Here is a 17140-nt window from a genome sequence, read left to right on the forward strand (position 1 = left end):
ACGGGGACCCAACCCGTGGATTCAGCCAGGAAGGGGCACCTCCCCGGAGGGTGTAGGCATCCTGTGACAGCCGTTTTGGGAGCAGTGGCCGAAGGCACAGCCTCCACGCCCACCCTGGCCTGGGCTCCCTGCCAGCGAGCACTGCGGTTGCCCGGCCACAGGCCGGCCTTCCAGCTTGGCAGAAACTTCCAAGTCAAATCGCTGCAGGCAAAGCTTCTACTGCATCCTTCCGGGCGTGCAGAGAATAAACGGCACTTCCCCTGGCATCTCACCACACATGATCTCGGCCAACGTAACAAACCAGAGAAGCTCAACCTGGACCAGCCTATCATGGGGAAAATGAACTTGGTTTCTCAGAGTGTCCCTGTGCCTAAACCAGAACAAACGAGCTGGACACAATGGGTGGAAGAAGCCAAGCCCACCCAGAGCACAGCTGGAGGAAACAGACCCTAGAAGAAAATTTGGCAGCTTGAACCTTTATTTTTAGTACTTTTTTTAAAAAGCATAATTAGAAACTTTCAATACAGAAATAATCCTAGCAAACCATTAAAAGTTTTGTTGTTCGACAGGATTTCTTACCAGGTCCACCAGGACATCGGTCCAGCCCTGCGAGCCCCCCACCCCACCCCCTATTCATGCGCACTAACACTCAGCGGGACAGACACACTGTCGTCACCAAAATCACCCCACCACCTGGGTCTGCACATCCCGCTGCCAGAAGCCATGAGGGTTTCTGGCCTGGGCTGGACGCTTCCAGGGCCCCCTCCTCTTGCTGCTTGAACTTGAAAGCACTGCCTCCCCACTGGCGGGACCTTAATGCTCAGAGTGGCAGGTGCTGCCCACCGCGGGACCGATCCTCAGCCGGGACGGTCTGAGGGTGCACACCTCGCTTCGGCTCCTGGCCCCCCCACCAGACAAGACCGCCTGCTGGTTGGCCACAGCCCTCCCACCCCCACACAGCACCTCCTCCCCGGGGCCCACAGAACCCCACCCCCCACCCCCCATCCTGCGACTCCAGAGGGAAGGCCTGTCACATGGAACCCCGGCGTTTGGCAGTTCGGGGAAGTGGGGAAACAGGTCAAAGGAAAACCCCCATTTTGATTAAAAACCCCTCAACAGTGTTCTCGAGGCTAATCTGCAGTGTTCTGTGATGTGATTGTCCAGTCAGGGCTTCGCCTGGAAATCGCCTAGGGAAGGAAATCTAGAAAAACACATCATGGTGTTGAAATAAATTATTCCCAGGTTACATGATCCTTTTAGGGGAAAGGTGAATGAAATGTCCCAAGGAGGAGGGAAGGGGACAGTAAGCATGTGCACTGAACCCTGGTTTTCCCTCCAAGGGACCAGGGTAGGTCAAAGCGGCCGGCACCCGGGCCCAGCTGCCGTTCCCTCCCACTTGCTGGGAAGCCCTCGAGCTACCTCCATACCGAAACCGCTGTCCGTGACTAGAGGCTGCGGCCGCCCTCTGAGGCACCCTCCCCGCACTGAAGACGCAGGAACTAAGTGGGAGGCCCTGGGCCCACACAGACAGGGGTGAGAGGCTCCTCCTTTCCCACCAAGAAACGCCCCGGAAGGCAGAGCTGCCCTGCCAAGAGCCCAGCCCCATAGTGACAGGAAGCCATTCACTTTTTCTAAGAACACTGGGCTGGGGGGGCGGGGAGGGGCCACCACGTACGCTGCTGTGCCAATCAAACCTCAGGAAGAGAAGTGTGAGGAACTTAATTCATTTGATTTGGCTTCACTTTCTCTAGCTATTAAAATAATGCTCCTACACCCTGTCCCTGCATGAACACACCATCTTTCTGCTGGACTGAAACAGGTTGGTATAAATAGAAGCCACAGCTCCCCTGGGTGTGTAGCTTAGAGGCATCTAGAAGGCAGGACAAGAAATCTGTTGGCCAAAGGGCAGGAGTGACTCCCGTGGAACCCAAGCGTGGGGCCAGCTGCAGGCAGGACCTCTAACGGGAACCCCACGCCTACCTCAAGGCCAGGCCTGCCCCGCTGGCAGAACAGAAAGGGAAGGGCAGGGAGCTGGGCCGGGAACACAGACGGCAGAGGCCCTGGAGATGGGCGAGACCCTCCGTGCCAGGGACAGAAGTCACCGACGGCCTGCAGGAGAGAACGAGTAACGTGGAGCCCACTCCACCAGCCCAGGTTGGCAAAAGACGTGGGCAGAACAGGATCCTGTCTCCTCGGGAAGCTGCTGGCGGTAAGACGGGACGGGGACGGAGGGTCTGCTGCAGCAGGCTGGCACCAGGGAGGCAAAGCCAGAACAGGACGAGGGGGGACGGCTGGTTAAAGCAATATACACTATGTACAAAATGGTTAACCGGTCCGCTCACTGGCAGCGTCCTCGCTGGGCCCAGGCGCCTTGGCCAGGGGCAGGGGCATCAGAGGGGAAGGGCAAGCTGTCCAAGCCCTTCTCGGTGCTCGCGGGGAAGGGGAGGAAGTGCACGTGGCGCCTCCAGATACAAAAACGTGGAGAGAATTCTTTAAATAACGGCACGAAACTGAGACTGTCCCCCGAGGGGCCCCACGGGCCTCGGGCCAGGGAGTGGCCGCAGTGCAGTCTGTGCAGTGGGCTGGGGGAGGCATTAGCAGCAGCGTTTCTTTCGTTTACTGTTCCTCGTGAGCTTCACCACATCATTCTGTTGCTGCTGCTGCTGTTTCGCTAGGTTGTCTTTCTTCGCTCGGAGGACCAGCTCTGTGATGCAGTTGAACATCTGCGAGGACGAAGGAGGCAGGCCGGGCCTCAGGCCTCGTGCGGAGGCCGTCTCGGCTGCGCCACCTCTGCGGCCACCTCCCACCTCCCGGGGCCTCGCTTTCTGTCTCTCCTCATGAATGTTTTTGGTGTGTACGTCCTCACATCCTTTCGACAAGGAGATGGGGAAGCATCAAGGTCAATCCCGCAGGGTTTTCCGGTCTGCCCCTATGTACGTCCCCACCCCTTCCCTTCAGCTGGAATCTCCGGACCAGACAGATGAAGGTTCCCCTGCTCTGGTGACAGGCTAGAGGGACCCAGAGCCTGTCCACTCCATGGCACCCACTGCACATCCTGCCCAGAACCTTCCCCAGACCCCAAGACATCCTTGCCCTGCCAGAATCCACCTACCAACCCACATTCCTGTCCTCGACTCCACTGGGAAAGATACCATCGCGCACTTGGCAAAGCCTGCTTCGCTTTTTGTCCTCAGCACCCAAGGAGCAGGGACTCTCACCCCACCCAAATCTAGAGAAGAAACACATGGAGTCTAGGGACAGTAGGCCACCGCCCAAGGTGGTGTGGGCCCCACCGCAAGTCCCCACACGGAAAGGCCCACATTGCAACCCTAGCCTGACTGAGGCACCCAGTGTCCAGGATGCAGCGAGGATCCCGCACAGCAGAGGCAGGACCCACCCAGAGCCACGAGTGCAGCAGAAGGGCCGCTTCTCCCCCACAGACGCCCGAATACTGTCCTGCAGCCCCGCAGAAGGGACCGGAGGCTGCGCTGGGGCCAGCGGCTCCGCAGCAGGTGCCACCTGAGTCCTGGACGCGGGGGCCCCAGGGAACGCCAGATGGCTGGGGGGAAAGTGCATGGCTGTGAGGGGCGAGGTCCACGTCCACATCAGCCTCTGACAGTCTGGGTGACAGTCCTTGAGTTGGAGCTTAGTTTCCCACGTGAAATGTGGGAACAACTGACCTCAGAGGACCGCTGAGATGGGAGGTGACACCTTCAAAGGGCCCGGCAGTTACTACAGCACCTTCTGTCGGCCCCTGGGCGCCCCGGGCGGGCAGGCAGAGGATGGCTGGGCCCCAATCCATCCCCACCCCTGTTCCGCCCAGGCCTCACCTCTTCCACGTTGACATTCTCCTTGGCACTGGTCTCAAACAACTGGATGCCCATCTGCCCGGCGAATTTGTAGGCATCTTCCGTCTCCACCACCTTCCGCTCAGGGTCATCGTTCTTATTCCCCACTTCGAGGCAAAGCAAAGTCAGCTGACCCTGCAGGGACGCCCCAGCACCCTCCACCCCACTGTCCCCACCCGACAGCCCAGTCTCACCTAGTATTCGGCATACATCGTCACAGTTCTGGTTAATTTCGTGAAGCCACCGTTTGACATTGACAAAAGACTCGGCGCTAGTGACGTCATAAACCACGATGACCCCGTGGGTTCCCCGATAATACCTGTAGGGCCAGGGTCTATGTCAGAGCTTCAGCCTACACAAGACCCGCCAGCCCTTGTCCAGAGAGTGGCCAGGAGCCGAGGGGGCGACTAATGCTTCCCAGCAAGACACCCAGAGTCCCCCTCCGGTCTGCCTGACCTCGCCCGGACTTCTTCGATCCGGGCCTCAGCCAGCAGGAGGGGTTCTCAGCAGGCGAGGACACGGAACCTCATGCTGTCCCCAGGCACCAGTGAGCAGCGAGTGCTCAGCCCTAACGTGGGCAACCAGGTTGCTCAGAGTCTGCCACTTGCTCGAAACTTCTTTGAAGTTCTGGTTTTATTTTTAAGACTCAGCAAGTTCTGCACCTGACACTGTACTATCACTATCCTTGTTTTAACAGTCAGAAAACGCTCCCTCTCAGATCTCAGTGAAACGCCCAGACAGGGCACCGTCTGTGCAGCCCCCCCTAGGTCTGCACACCGTCCCCTGGGACAGATGAGCACCTCCTATCCTGCCACCCATCCATGCTGCTGGCAGGAAGAGCGCGGAGCCAGTGTGGCACGCAAGCGTCCCACGCATGCCACCATCCGGAGGTGCAGACCCCTCGGCCTGCGGTCAGCCCGAATGTCCAAAAGGCAGCGGATGTAAACATCCCCCTCGGAAACTATGTCCCCAATTCATCCACATGGTTCAGTAGGACAGATGGAGGACATCCACCGGGAGGAAGAGGACAGGGCCTCGCATGTCCCTGGAGAGCCTTCCCAAACCAACAGCCAGGTGGCACCCCTGCCCGACACTGTGTGACCACCCAGGGCTGCAGAGACTCCCACCCTGCAAAGGAAGAACCACTGCCCAGAGCCTTGCCAACTCCTAGCAGTTGAGCTGTCCAGGCACTGGGCCCTGAGAACCAGCCCCGCCCCCGCCCTCTGGCAGCTGCTGCTGAGAGCGCCAGATTATTAACAGTAGTTCAGCTTGGTGGACACCCACCTGAGCAGGTCCAAGTGCAAGCCAAGAACCAGGGGAAGAGATGACTATCCCCTGCCAGCTAAGTGTGAGCGGTACAGTGTGCTTCCAAACTCTCCTTTGCTAAAGACTGCTGGAAGATGCCACACGACACCTACAGCTCTGGCCCCAGCCCAAAGCCCCCTGCTCCTTGGGAAACTCCTCTCCTCTGGGGCCCAGGCAAGGCCTTTATCAGAGACAGAGAGGCCAGAGAGAGGCGAGGAGGGCTCCAACGCCTCGGACCCCTGCCACCACCACCAAACAGCAGTCACTCCCACTCACCGCAACTTCGCTCTGTGCTAGCACAGCACCCAGCGCTTTCCATCTAATTAACGTCTGCAACAGGCCGGTGTTACAAACAGGACAGTTGCCATTTTACCAGTGAGGACGTGAGGCTTAGTGACACCACCACCGTCAGGGAGCCCGGGCAGAACTCCAGGGCCAGGTATCGCAGGGGCTTCCCTTCCTCATCACCCCTGCCTGTCAGCTCACTGCCCCACTCCTCACCCCTCCCAAACCCACGCCACTTGGTACCACTTGGTAGGCAAAACCCAGTGACCAAGAGACGAGAAACTGAGACAGTGGGGCTCTTCCCTGGCAGGCCAGCAGGATGCAACTTTAGTTTCCCTTTTAAGGCCCTGAGTTAGGAAAAGCCGCACTATTGTACCACGACCACCCTAACCCCTGAAAAACACACTCCTGGCCTCTTCCGAGCCTCCTTCTTTCTTCACCAGCTGCCACCACAGGGTGTCAAGTCTTTCCGTGGCCCCTCAGCACAGACGGCAGAGCCTCCTGCCTCAGGAGGGGCAGAGTCGGGGGCCCCGAAACAGAGCCACCCTCCAGAACGGAGCTCTCCTCCCCAGACACACAGGACGGCCAGCAGGGGCTGACCCGGTGCCCACAGTGCCAGGGCACAGCGCTGCCCCTGCTCAAGCAGCCTAAAACAAACACACTGCCCTCGGGCAGCTGAGTGACTCTGGTCTCCCCAACGACTGAAGGCGGCCACTCACCCCTCCCCCGCCCTGAAAGGAGCTGAGGTCCTGGCAGCCAGGGGGGAGGGGCCGCAGCTCTGCTGCTAACAGGGCCCTGGCACCCCAGCGCCCACTGCCCTGGCTGCGGCATTTCTCCAGGCCACAGGCCCTATAATCTCAGCCGCCCTGAACCTCATGACTGGAGCATCTGCCATCTGCCCCAGCCCAGTCCCCTGGGGGTGAAGGGTCAGCAGAGAGCAGGTTAAAGGCAAGAGCTTTGACATCAGACCTCAATTCAGCTCCTGATTAACCATCAACCTAAGTCACTTCACCCTCTCTGGGCCTCACTCTTGTTCATAACATGGAAATAACCACAGAACTGTTTTATTAGGATGAAATGAAATGAAATGAAGTAAGTAACGTCCTTAGCGACAGTTCCAGCCCAGAGCAAGGACATCTGAGGTCAGTGCTTTGGTCTGACCAAGAGGTCTTGGACGTGTTCGGGCCTGGACACACGGGCCACCTGAAGACATCCGTCCCACCTCGAGAAGCCTCGGACCCCAGCTGCCTTCCTAGGGGCCTGCTAACAGTCACTGAGACACAAGGGGAGTCAGGCGGCTCATCAGCAAGTGGCTGAAGAAGGCTGCACTGGGCGGCCGCCAGGCTGGGACCCCTGGGGCTCCGGGGTGTCTCAGCCCAGAGGGCACGAGCCCCACTGCAAAGGTAGCCCAGGGGCAACACCCCAAGAAACTGCTTGGGGCCCGCCCCTGACCAGAGCCACCCAGCCAGCACCTCCTAGAGTCCCCCATGCTCCTAGCCACCACTGCAGGGGCTCTTCACCCCTCACACTGCCCACCCTCAGAAGATCCTGAAGCCAGCCTGGGGTCCGACCCATTTCCATGTGACGGGAGGAAAGGGATCTCTGGCCAGAGAACTTCCTCACCCGCTGTCCCAAGAGCCCCACTCACACAGGGACCACGGGGGACAGCCAGAGGGCAGGCCTATTGCAGAAGCAGCTACTGAGAGGCTCCTGCTCTGGTGCACACCAGGCTATGTGCGCTCCAGGCTCTGCTGCCCCCCGGGAGCAGAGACCCCGGCAGTCCCCTCATCTGTAAAATGAGGGCAGGCATGGTACGCCCACAGAGGGCTCAAGAAGAGCCCGAGTGCAGACTCCCTGGCACACAGGCCTCAGCATTAAAGCGAACCCTAAAGACAAAGCACAGGTCATTTGGGCAACCTGCCCAAGGTCGCACAGTAGAACAGAAATGTAAATTCTGAACCATTTGCCTTCAAAGCCCTGTTCTTTCCTGGAACCTGTCCCATTAACAGCCTGAGAACCAAGAGCCTGTCCACAGGACTCGGCAGCTCTAGCTGGGTTCTCCTTCTGTCTGCAGCTCAGAGTCACCAAGGTGCTGCGGCAGCGCAGGAGGGCGGCCCGTTGGGTGAGCGGTCCCCAGTAACCAGCTCTGGGGAGGCCAAGCAGTGGCCTCTGGACAGCCTCCTACGCGGCAGCTCCACGTCCAGGCCTCCCAGCAGAAAGAAGCCAGCTTCAAGAAGCTGGGGAGGGTAACTCGAGGCTGCACAGCTGACCCCAGCTGTCACTACTGACACCCCAACAAGGTAGCTGTCACTGACTAAGTGAACACCAAGTGAAGCCAGCATCACTATTATCCCATTTTACAAACAGAACCAAAGGCCAGACAGCAGGCTGACTGCCCCGGACTGTCCTGCCCGCCCCAGAGGCAGGGTGCTCAGCCACCGCTCAGCCACCGCTCAGCCACCACCCACCCCTGGGCAGCAGCCACACCTCACCCCCTTCCTCTCACATCTTCAGGAAGAGGGGGGCTGGCCAGCAAGGAGCTTCCGTCCGGACAGCCTCAGGGGCCCACCCCAGTGACATTTCTACCATGACCGGACTAGTCACTCGGCTGTGCCCCTGTGTTGGTGGCGAGGGGGCCTGGCCCGACTCACGTGGAGGTGATGGTGCGGAACCGCTCCTGACCCGCCGTGTCCCAGATCTGCAGCTTCACTTTCTCCCCGTTGATCTCCACAGTCCGGATCTTGAAATCCACGCCGATCGTGGTGATGTAGCTGCCTGCAGACACACTCACGTTAGCGAGGCCCACAGGCACCCTGGTCAGACCAAACTGCCCTCGCTCTGAGCCCAGCTCAGTCAAGGTCCCAGGGACATAATGATGAATGAGGAAGATGGTCCCTGCTGTGACAGAGCCCCACGGACAAGGTGGGGGCACAGACAGGACACAACGAAACAGTGACAAAGAAGACAATTTCAAGAGTGATGAATGCCACAAAAGAAATAAAGCCAGAGATGTGACTCGGGGGAGGGACAGGCTCTTTTAATTAGAGTGGCTGGGCTGTTTGTTAGCTCTGGTCCTAGAACTTATCATGCACTCCGTGTTTTTCTTTTCTACTCTATTCCAAACATTTTAAATGACCCACAAAATTAACTTCCTAACACACAAGTCATGACCTGCACTTTGAAAACAATGTTTCAGGCAGAGGAGACAGTAGCAAAAATAGCAGTGGGGGGAGGGGGTCGCATGAGGTCAAGCACAGAGTCAGAGGCAGGTAGGGGTGCAGGCTGTCTCAGGGCATCTGTGGCACTTGGAGAGCTTGGACTTTCTTTCGTATGTGACGGGAAGGCACTGGAGGTTTTAATCGGAGCATGAGCTGCATTATAAGCAGCTCTCCTGGGGCGTCCATGTGGAAGACGGAGTGAAGAGAGGTCCTGGCCAACACAACAGTCCTGTCTAGGCTCGTAAAGGCCCGAGTGCTCGGAAGGGAACGGCGTCCCTCCAGTATAACACTGCTGCAGACCAGACGGGACACACACACAAGGGAATCTATATCGTGTCAAAACCGCAAAACTCTAAAGGAAAGGTCCAAGTTCAAGGTGGGGTGGAGATCAAGGAAGGCTTCAGGGAGGAAGTCATATTGGGGCCTAGTTTGAAAGAACAGGTAAAATGTCAAAGGCTGAGATTAGGTGGGAAGACATCCCACCCAGAGGAAAAAAGCAGAGGCAAAAGACAGAGAGAAAACATCCGGAAACGAGCCAGCCCGGCTCTGTGCGAGCGCTGGAGGATGCAGGGGAGAGCGGCCCAACACCCCCCGCAGCGGGCACTCAGCAAGCAGCTGGTGGCAGAATGAATGAGCAAGGGAGCTCGTGAAACAGCAGAAGAATGAACAAACAGCAGGGCCACGGAAGCTGCAAAGATGAGCTGGAAATAGATGACGAAGGCCAGGTTCTCAACAGGAGGACTGTGTCCTCACAGAGTACACTGGGCAGTGTCTTAAGACATTTTTAGTTGTCACAACTGCGGGGGGAGCGACGTTACTGACATCTGGTGGGTGGAGCCCTGGGATTTCGCTCCACTTCCTCTACAGAAGGGCCCCCACAACATAGGGTCACAGGGCCCAGAGTGGCAGTGGTGCTAAGGGGGGACCTGGCCACACAGGCTCTGCTCACTGCAATGTTGGCATGGGCAAGCCCCTGGCAGAGCCGTGCACTGGCAAGGAGAATTCAGCAGTCTGATGGGGTCAGGGCAGGGGCTGCTGCAATGCTTCAAGCTAGAACCAACGAAATACTGGTAGCAGACGTGGGAAGAGGGGCAAGACTGCAAAGGAGAGCCCTCCAGGAGTGGAAGCGAACAGCACGAGGAGTCAGAGAGGCATGAGGAGGAAGAGGAATATTATTCAGCATGACAAGCTGGCCCTTTAGTGACCATTCTTAAACGGAAGGCGCTGGCAACAGCAACCTGCCGGCATGTGCTGAAAGGTTGCTGAGCCCCAGGCACTACAGCCTGCCACGTCACAGACGACCGTCGCAATAACCCTTCACGGAAAGGGCCACGATCGGCCCTCCTTTACCGATGAGTCGAGACTTAGTCAGGCTCATGGTCACACGGACAGCTCTTTCCACCTCATGCCACCAGTGCTGCGGACAACTGCTGGGAGAAGCCCGCTTCCCTGCTGAGATGGGCGTCAGCCCTGTGATCACTTCCTAGTTTTAGCTGCCCCAACCACATCATAGGGAATTCCCGACAGGTCAGCCACCTCCATCTGTGATCGGACAGGCCAAGCCAGCCTGAAGCCTCTGCAATGAACCAGGTGTAGTGAGCAAACGAAACACATCCACCTCAGCGGTGATCAGGGAAACACACAAACAAGACAGCACTTTTTGCTGGCTGGCTGAGCGAAAATGAAGACTACCGAGACCCAGCACTGATGGGCACATCCCCCTGACCTAGTGGCCCCTCTGCTATGCAAGGATGAATGTACGATGTACCCCGAGAAATGCGGCACCGCTGCAACTAGAAGCTGCGGGGAAGCACCCACACATCAACAGCATCATCAATGAACCAAGGGCACCCATGCACAGCCCAGGAAACTTCAGAGCCATACAAAAGCACCAGAGGTCTGCCGATGGCTGTGGAAGGGTGACGCCCAATATGCTGAGGGGAAGGCCGGCTGCTGATGCCCCGAGTGCGGTGTGGAGAAGCAAAGTCAGAAAGATGGATGCCATGCTGACTGGTGGCTAGCGGGCCACCAGAGAGCGCAGATGAAGGGACAGCTTTCACTTTATGGAATCTTCCTATTTGAAATTTTACATAGTCATGTACTAACTTGTAATATTTTTTTTTAACTTGTTTGTTCTTTTTTAAATGTTGAGCCCAGAAAGACCCTGGGTGGCCAAAGTACAGGCCTGTAAAGGACTTTTTTGAACCAGACAGATTAAGACCAACCACAGAGGCTTCTAACCCGGGCCTCCCCACTTCTCCCTCCCTTGGCGTGCAGTTGGAATGACAAGGTTTCCGACACAAGGCGGAGGCAAGTGTGCTCTGGCGCCAGGGAAAGGGATTTCAAAACCCAAACACCCCAGCAGCACCCCAAGGGCACACTCACCTGAGAAAGTGTTGTCTGCAAAACGTAACAGCAAACTGCTCTTGCCCACACCTGCAGGAGAGAACGCAGGAGATGAGAGGAGGCAGGTGCCCTCCCTCCACCCCAGTCCTCCTTGCTTGGGGAGATGGCAGCCGGACCCTAACTCAAGCTCAGCTCCCTCCTCAGCGCTGCTCTTGATCTCAAGCAGCCACACACCCAGAACATCTCTCCCCCACCCGTTCTCTGACCTTTTCCTCTGTCCTCGTGTAAGACAAGCTGGCCCCCAAATGCCTGGGGGAGATGTGAAAAGGGACTCGCGCCAGGTCCTGTGCTGGGGGCTAGCCCCAGCAACCCACAGGAAGGGACCAGATGACAGAAATAATGCAAGGGAAGGTCAACCAAATGACATTGGCCCCAAAGGGCATCTCAAACGCAGTCTCTAGAAAACTGTGCATCCTGTGGAGCTCAGTTCATGCGCAGTATGAAGCGAGGACCTGCAGAGCTGAAGAGAGCCCTTGAGATCATTGGGGCTATTTTGCAGATGAGAAAACTGAGGCCCAGACAACTCAAAGCAACTGTTAGCCATCTTACCCCAGCTGATGTCACTGCCAGCTGGTCAGTGAGGAGAGGCTGTCTGCCACACGCCTGTCAGCCCGACAGCCCCCGTGTGCTCAGAGCACTTCACTTGCCATGGCGTCGGCTGGCACACTCATTCCCAGAACAGGCGGAACGCTAAGCTCAGCTTCCCTTTACTCCAGCACACAGCAGCTTTAGCCTGCCAGATGCAACTGTCCTGTGTCCTTCTGTCCCGTCCCCTACCCCCGCCACCCTTAAAGCCAGCTGGGTCAAATGACCACAGTAGGAAAGAATTAGCATGCACAGAGCGCCATGTGTGGTGGGCATTCTGATGCGCCTATAATTCCAATTGCGTCTCTTAAGATGAGGCAACTGAGGCTCCAAGGAGGTAAGCAGCTGGACTAGGGGCCTCTGCAGGAAGTGTGAGCTGAGATCTGAACCCTATTCCAAGAGCTACAGCTCCTTCCGATACATAAGGCTCCTGGAGTCTTCTTGCTTCTGTTTCAGGAAACGAAATACAAAGATCCCAAAGGGGCTCCTGCATCTCAATCCTGGTGGACTTTTAGCAGCAGTGCTATCAAAGCCAGATGCTAAGAGACCTTAGCCTAGCATCTGAGAAACCCCCAAACCAAGTGCAAATTTTGAGTACAGGTGCATATTTATGGGGAAGAGCCCAGAGTGTTCCCCAGCTCCTCAGAGAGGGCACTACCTGGGCCCCCTCCCCAGCTGTGCTTCCCTCACCCTAACCAACCCAGACATCCTCTCTGATGACCTCATCTGGAGACTTCTCCAAATGAGTATGCTGTCCAGGGGAGCCCGGGAGAACTGGTTTCATGGGGTAAACCTGGGCCTGACCTTCCCGAAGGCAGGCCCCGAAGGCAGGCTGGGGGCGCTGTGCCCACAGTACCTGCCGCTCAGCCGGTGCCTGCAGCACTCTTACTCAGAACCACTTCCTCATCGCTGCCTCTGAGAGGCTTCCTGCTGAGCCCAAGGAGAGCCCAAGTCCTGGGCTGGGTCCCTCACAGCACTCTGCCCAGCGCCAACACCCCACAGGCCCTGCCGGCTCCTTTGCTTCCTCCTGGAGACTCCTGGGTCTGCTTACTCAGCTAAAAGCTGTGTCTGGGCAACTAGGCTTGAGTTCCTCTAGAAAGGAGATCTCGCCTCCCATACCCTGGACATTCAATGTGCTGGAAGCCAGGCCCAGCACCTAGTAGGCACCAGCAAAACACCGTGAAAGAAATTATGACCAAACGGACACCAATCACGCTGATGGCCATGCGATCTAACGCAAAGACTGCAGCATGAACAGGAACCAAAACAGCAGTTTTCAAACTTTTGGAGGCAGCAGAACACTTGTAAAATTAAATGTTATCTGACTCCAGATTAGCTGGAACAGACGGGAAGTGCTCTCTCTGCAAGAAGCAATGAAGCAGTAGTGTCCCTTCCAGCATGGCCTCTCCAGGTCCCCTTCACTCACCCCCTGGCTCCTCTGCAGAGCTTCTGAAAACCACAAGGCTGCAGACAGACCACTACAACCAACACACTCACAGCTCCTCCAAGCCTTACTCTGGGCCTGACACCAACCTCCAGCACTGCTCTTCCCTTTCCGGAGCAGACACCCACCTTGAGAAATGTCATCTCCAAAACACCCCTGGGAGTGGCCTCTTTGGAAAACACACTGCTACCATTTATCCCACAGCACTGGCCTCAGGGAGGAAGTGACAAGTCCCAATCTACCTTTGCTACAGCTGAAGCCAACAGTTTCCCTAGGGCCATCGCTAGTATGAAACCAAACCAGTCCACGCCATCATCCTCACCCTGCAAGGAGCAGAGGTTGGCACTCTATGCCTCTCGGTAGCCAGGAGACAGATGTATCCTGTAAAACTCTCTCACACCACCCTCAGTCGTCACTGCGCACTCTCCCCACATTCTGCCTCTTGGGCTACACAGATGCTCCGGCCCTCAAAGAGCCACCACAGGAGTCCCCACTCTCGGCCACACTCCTCCCTTGGGCTATAGTTCCCTCACTCCTCTTTGCTTCACTTCTAGACTGTTGAAGACCTTTAGACCGTCAAGTAAAGTGTTCTCAATTTTAAACCTGGCTCAGTAACTAATTTACTGTATAACTTCAGATAAGTTACTTCCCTTCTCTGAGCCTCAGTTCAATCATCTATAACATGAAAGGCTTTAACTAGACTTCTAGGGGCCATGCCAGCCTCCTGGTTCTAAGAACGATGGCTGGCCTCGTGGAGCAGATGAAGTGCTGTTACAAATCAGCCAATACAGACCTTAAGAGAAAGTGTAGGACCTCAGGCATAAAGAAGAGCTGCAGAAGCTGAGGAAATGTATTCTAGAGGCACATACAATGTGGCAGAATGGGAAGAAGTACTCTACATTTATAAAGAAAGAAACGAACATTCATCAAGGGCCTACCACTTGCTAGGCCTGACACCAGCTGCTCACACATGAATCTACGTGTGTTAGTTGACTCCTGGCCTTGCCTCTGATGAGCTTTCGTCAAGTCGGTGAGCTCCTTGGAGCCTTCATTTGCTTATCTGACAAACCACACAGGTAAAGAGTGAGAACCAGATGAGAGAGTGTCTGTCATTGATAAACCTTCAAGAAGGATCCACTCAAGGAGCCCTGGTCAGGGGAGAGGATGCTGTTCGTCTCTTGCCCAACTGCCAAAGCTTACTTTGAACTCCCCTAAGCATTCAACTTTGAGCATCAGCTCGCTGTCAGGAGAAATTACACTACAAAGCATCTGCGTCCTCTTCACAACGCAGTCCTCCACGACAAGACTGAACCGGGAGCCAGATAACATCAATCCTGACCCAGTGAGTCTTCCCCCACACCTGAGTTCTGAGTGAAAAATCAATACACCATGCAAAATGTACTGCGAGAAAGGGGGCCAAAATCATCCCCTGGGTTTTACAGAACACAAAAACCAACGAGCCGCATCTTCTTGCTGAGTTCATGCTTCTCGTTTTTGGGTATCGACACAGGTCCTGGACGTCTTGCAAAGGGATAAGGACCCCTGACCATAGTGGGCTAACTTTAACTCCTAAAGCTGAAAGAAATCACTCTGGGGCCAGCCCCTCATAACCAAGGTCAAGGCTGAAATGAAATCCTGTAAACTAAAGACATAAGCCTAGGGACCCAGAGGAATGCCAGAGGCCATCTCCAAGAGCAAGTCTACATGGCCCATCTGGTTTTCTTTCATTCAAACCACAACCCCCTTCTTTCTGACTCCTTCTCCAACCACAGCTACTCTTCATCTCCATAGTTAGCCCCTAATTTTTTCTCTTACCTCTCCCTTCCACCAGTAACCACGGAAACCTCAGCCATCCTTCACCTGATCCAAACCACCAACCACATCCCAATCCAGCTCCACAGTGAGACCAAAACCCACCTACTTCCCTGACCCAGCGATGACACTGTCACCCAAGACTCCGACATCAGGGTCTTACAACCCCTCTGATTTGGTCCCCTCTTTGCTGAGCAGTCCATGGGCCCCACCACCAACCTGGTGTCTGCCTCCCGTCAAGTGACCCCCTTGCCCACATTCAGCTCAGGTCTGGTCTGGTCTGGTCTATAAATTCTGCATTCCCCAGCCTCCTTCCCCATCATTTAATCCCAGCGCCTCAGTTATGCTCCCACAAACCTCCTGAGGCCCGCCTCCCTGACCTCTTGGTCACTCCATAAACCCACATACCTGCCACACTCCAAACCTCTAAAACCCTCCACCCCTTCCCAGAAACCAGCCTATCACTTCTAAGGATGCTTAATATTCATTCATTCAACACGTATGTGTTAGGCACCTTTCAGTGCCAGGCCCTGCACTGGGCACTGGAGAGGTGGAAGTGCCCTGAGCTACGAGCTCTCCAGGAGTGTGGATATGGTCAGCACCTGGGCAACAGTGGCTGCCCACCTCCAATACCTGTCTCGCACACATGCAGCATGTGCAAGCAATCAACCACTGAATCCACACCATGTGCCAGGCCCTGTTCCAATCACTACGTGTGCGTGTATGCGGTATCTCCTTGAACACTCAATCAGCCCAGTGAGGCAGATCCCATTATTCCATTCTACAGAGGAGGAAACAGAACCGCAGAGATCGAGCCATGGTAAGGAGGCAGGAAATGTGCCAGGCCCCGTGTGGAGTGTGTTACCTGCCTTACCTTATTTAAACCTCAGTCATCCCATGAGGAAGGTTCTGGGAACATCCCCATTTTGCAGAGGAAGAAACTGAGGCTTAGGAGAATGCTGCTAACCACGTCAATAGAAAACATCTATGCCAGGTCGGTGCCAAGCACTTTTCCAGCTTTATCTCATCAAATACTCACACCACCACGCAAGGCAAAGTGCCCACTTCTCAGATGAAGAAACTGAGGCTCAGAAAGGCGCAACAACTTGCCCAAGGTCACACAGTGAGGAAGCTGGTAGTCAGTCCCAGGACTCGAACCGAGGACTCGAACCTAGGTCTCTCCAACTCCAGAGATCGCGCGACTTGACCAAGGTCACACGTGAGGCAGCGGCACAGGCGCGGCGTGTGGACTGGACGCCCCATCCAGACCCCTGCTCGCCTGGCTCCTCCGCCTAGCAGTCCCTCGCCCCAACCTCTCCTCGGCGCGCCCCGGAGCCCCTCGGCGCGCCCCTGGGACGAGCGGCCGCCGGGCAGCCTCGCCCGCCCCGCGCAGGCCGGCACCTCCCTGCCCGTCTGCCCGCCCCGAGGCCCCCGCGGGCCGCGCCCGGCAGGGCCCACGCCGCCTCCGGCCGCCTCGGCCCTCACCGCTGTCGCCGATGATGAGCAGCTTGAAGAGGTGGTCGTAGTCCCGAGCCATGGCGGGCAGGGGAGGCGCGGACAGGCGGACGGGGTCGGTGCTGGCCTCGCGATCCGCAGCTCCCTCTGGGCTGCTCCGGCAGCGGCGGATCCACTTCCCGAACAAACAGCCGGAACTGACAGAAACACCTCCCTCAGCTCCCCCTCCTCCTCCTCCTTCTCTTCAGCAGCCACCACCGAGGCCGCCGCCTCTCTCCTTCCCGCCCCGCCCCGCCACTGCGCAGGCGCAGCGTCTGGCACCGCCTGTGCGCAGCCGCAGCCTCGGCCAGCCGCGCCCTCTCCGCGCTCGCGCAGCGCGCGTGCGCTCTAGCAGTTGTGCGTGCGTGGGCCAGCTTGTGCGCTGCCTGTTTTATGATCATTGCAGCCCTGCCCGCGGCCCTGAGAGCTCGGAGAAGTGAGTTGCTCCCGAACCCTAACTGAAAGGAGCGGAGAGTGCCGGTGAAGCCCGCAGTGGCCCGGGACGGACTCGCTCCTTCCTCTGCAAGCCCCGCAAGTGCTGCGGAGAAGAAAAGACGGGCGCACGGCGGCCGTGGGGGCGGGGCATACGCAGAGCTTTTGGTTCCTCGAGAACGGAGTCTCGGATACTCCGCCTCCTTTCTGCGTCGACACCGCCCCTGGGTGCTGGCGCCAGTCTCCACCTTGTCCTGAGCGTGTGGACTGAACGCTCAAGTGGTTGGTGGCTGCTAAATTTTACAGGACAG

General features: G+C 56.9%; 1 protein-coding gene across 1 annotated transcript; it reads right to left on the reverse strand.

Moving 5' to 3' along the window:
• Positions 1-460: 460 nt before the first annotated feature.
• On the reverse strand, positions 461-16623 carry RAB35 (RAB35, member RAS oncogene family). The gene is made up of 6 exons (XM_037156126.2): positions 16389-16623; positions 11042-11092; positions 8090-8213; positions 4043-4167; positions 3831-3955; positions 461-2723 (listed from the first exon to the last, which is right to left on the reverse strand). The coding sequence occupies exons 1-6, from the start codon at positions 16438-16440 to the stop codon at positions 2595-2597; spliced, it is 606 nt and encodes a 201-aa protein (XP_037012021.1). The 5' UTR covers positions 16441-16623; the 3' UTR covers positions 461-2594.
• Positions 16624-17140: the final 517 nt, after the last annotated feature.

This window comes from Artibeus jamaicensis, unplaced genomic scaffold (genome assembly GCF_021234435.1).
Source record: "Artibeus jamaicensis isolate MK-2021 breed Jamaican fruit bat unplaced genomic scaffold, CSHL_Jam_final contig_525, whole genome shotgun sequence".
Classification (NCBI taxonomy): Eukaryota; Metazoa; Chordata; class Mammalia; order Chiroptera; family Phyllostomidae; genus Artibeus; species Artibeus jamaicensis.

Excerpts from the sequence above, each read along its gene's own strand:
- RAB35 (XM_037156126.2), bottom strand. The coding sequence starts at position 16,440 with ATGGCTCGGGACTACGACCACCTCTTCAAGCTGCTCATCATCGGCGAC. Across the intron at positions 11,093-16,388 it reads GCTCATCATCGGCGACAGCG|GTGTGGGCAAGAGCAGTTTG; the intron begins GTGAGGGCCGAG and ends TCTCTCCTGCAG. Across the intron at positions 2,724-3,830 it reads AGAATGTCAACGTGGAAGAG|ATGTTCAACTGCATCACAGA; the intron begins GTGAGGCCTGGG and ends TCGTCCTCGCAG.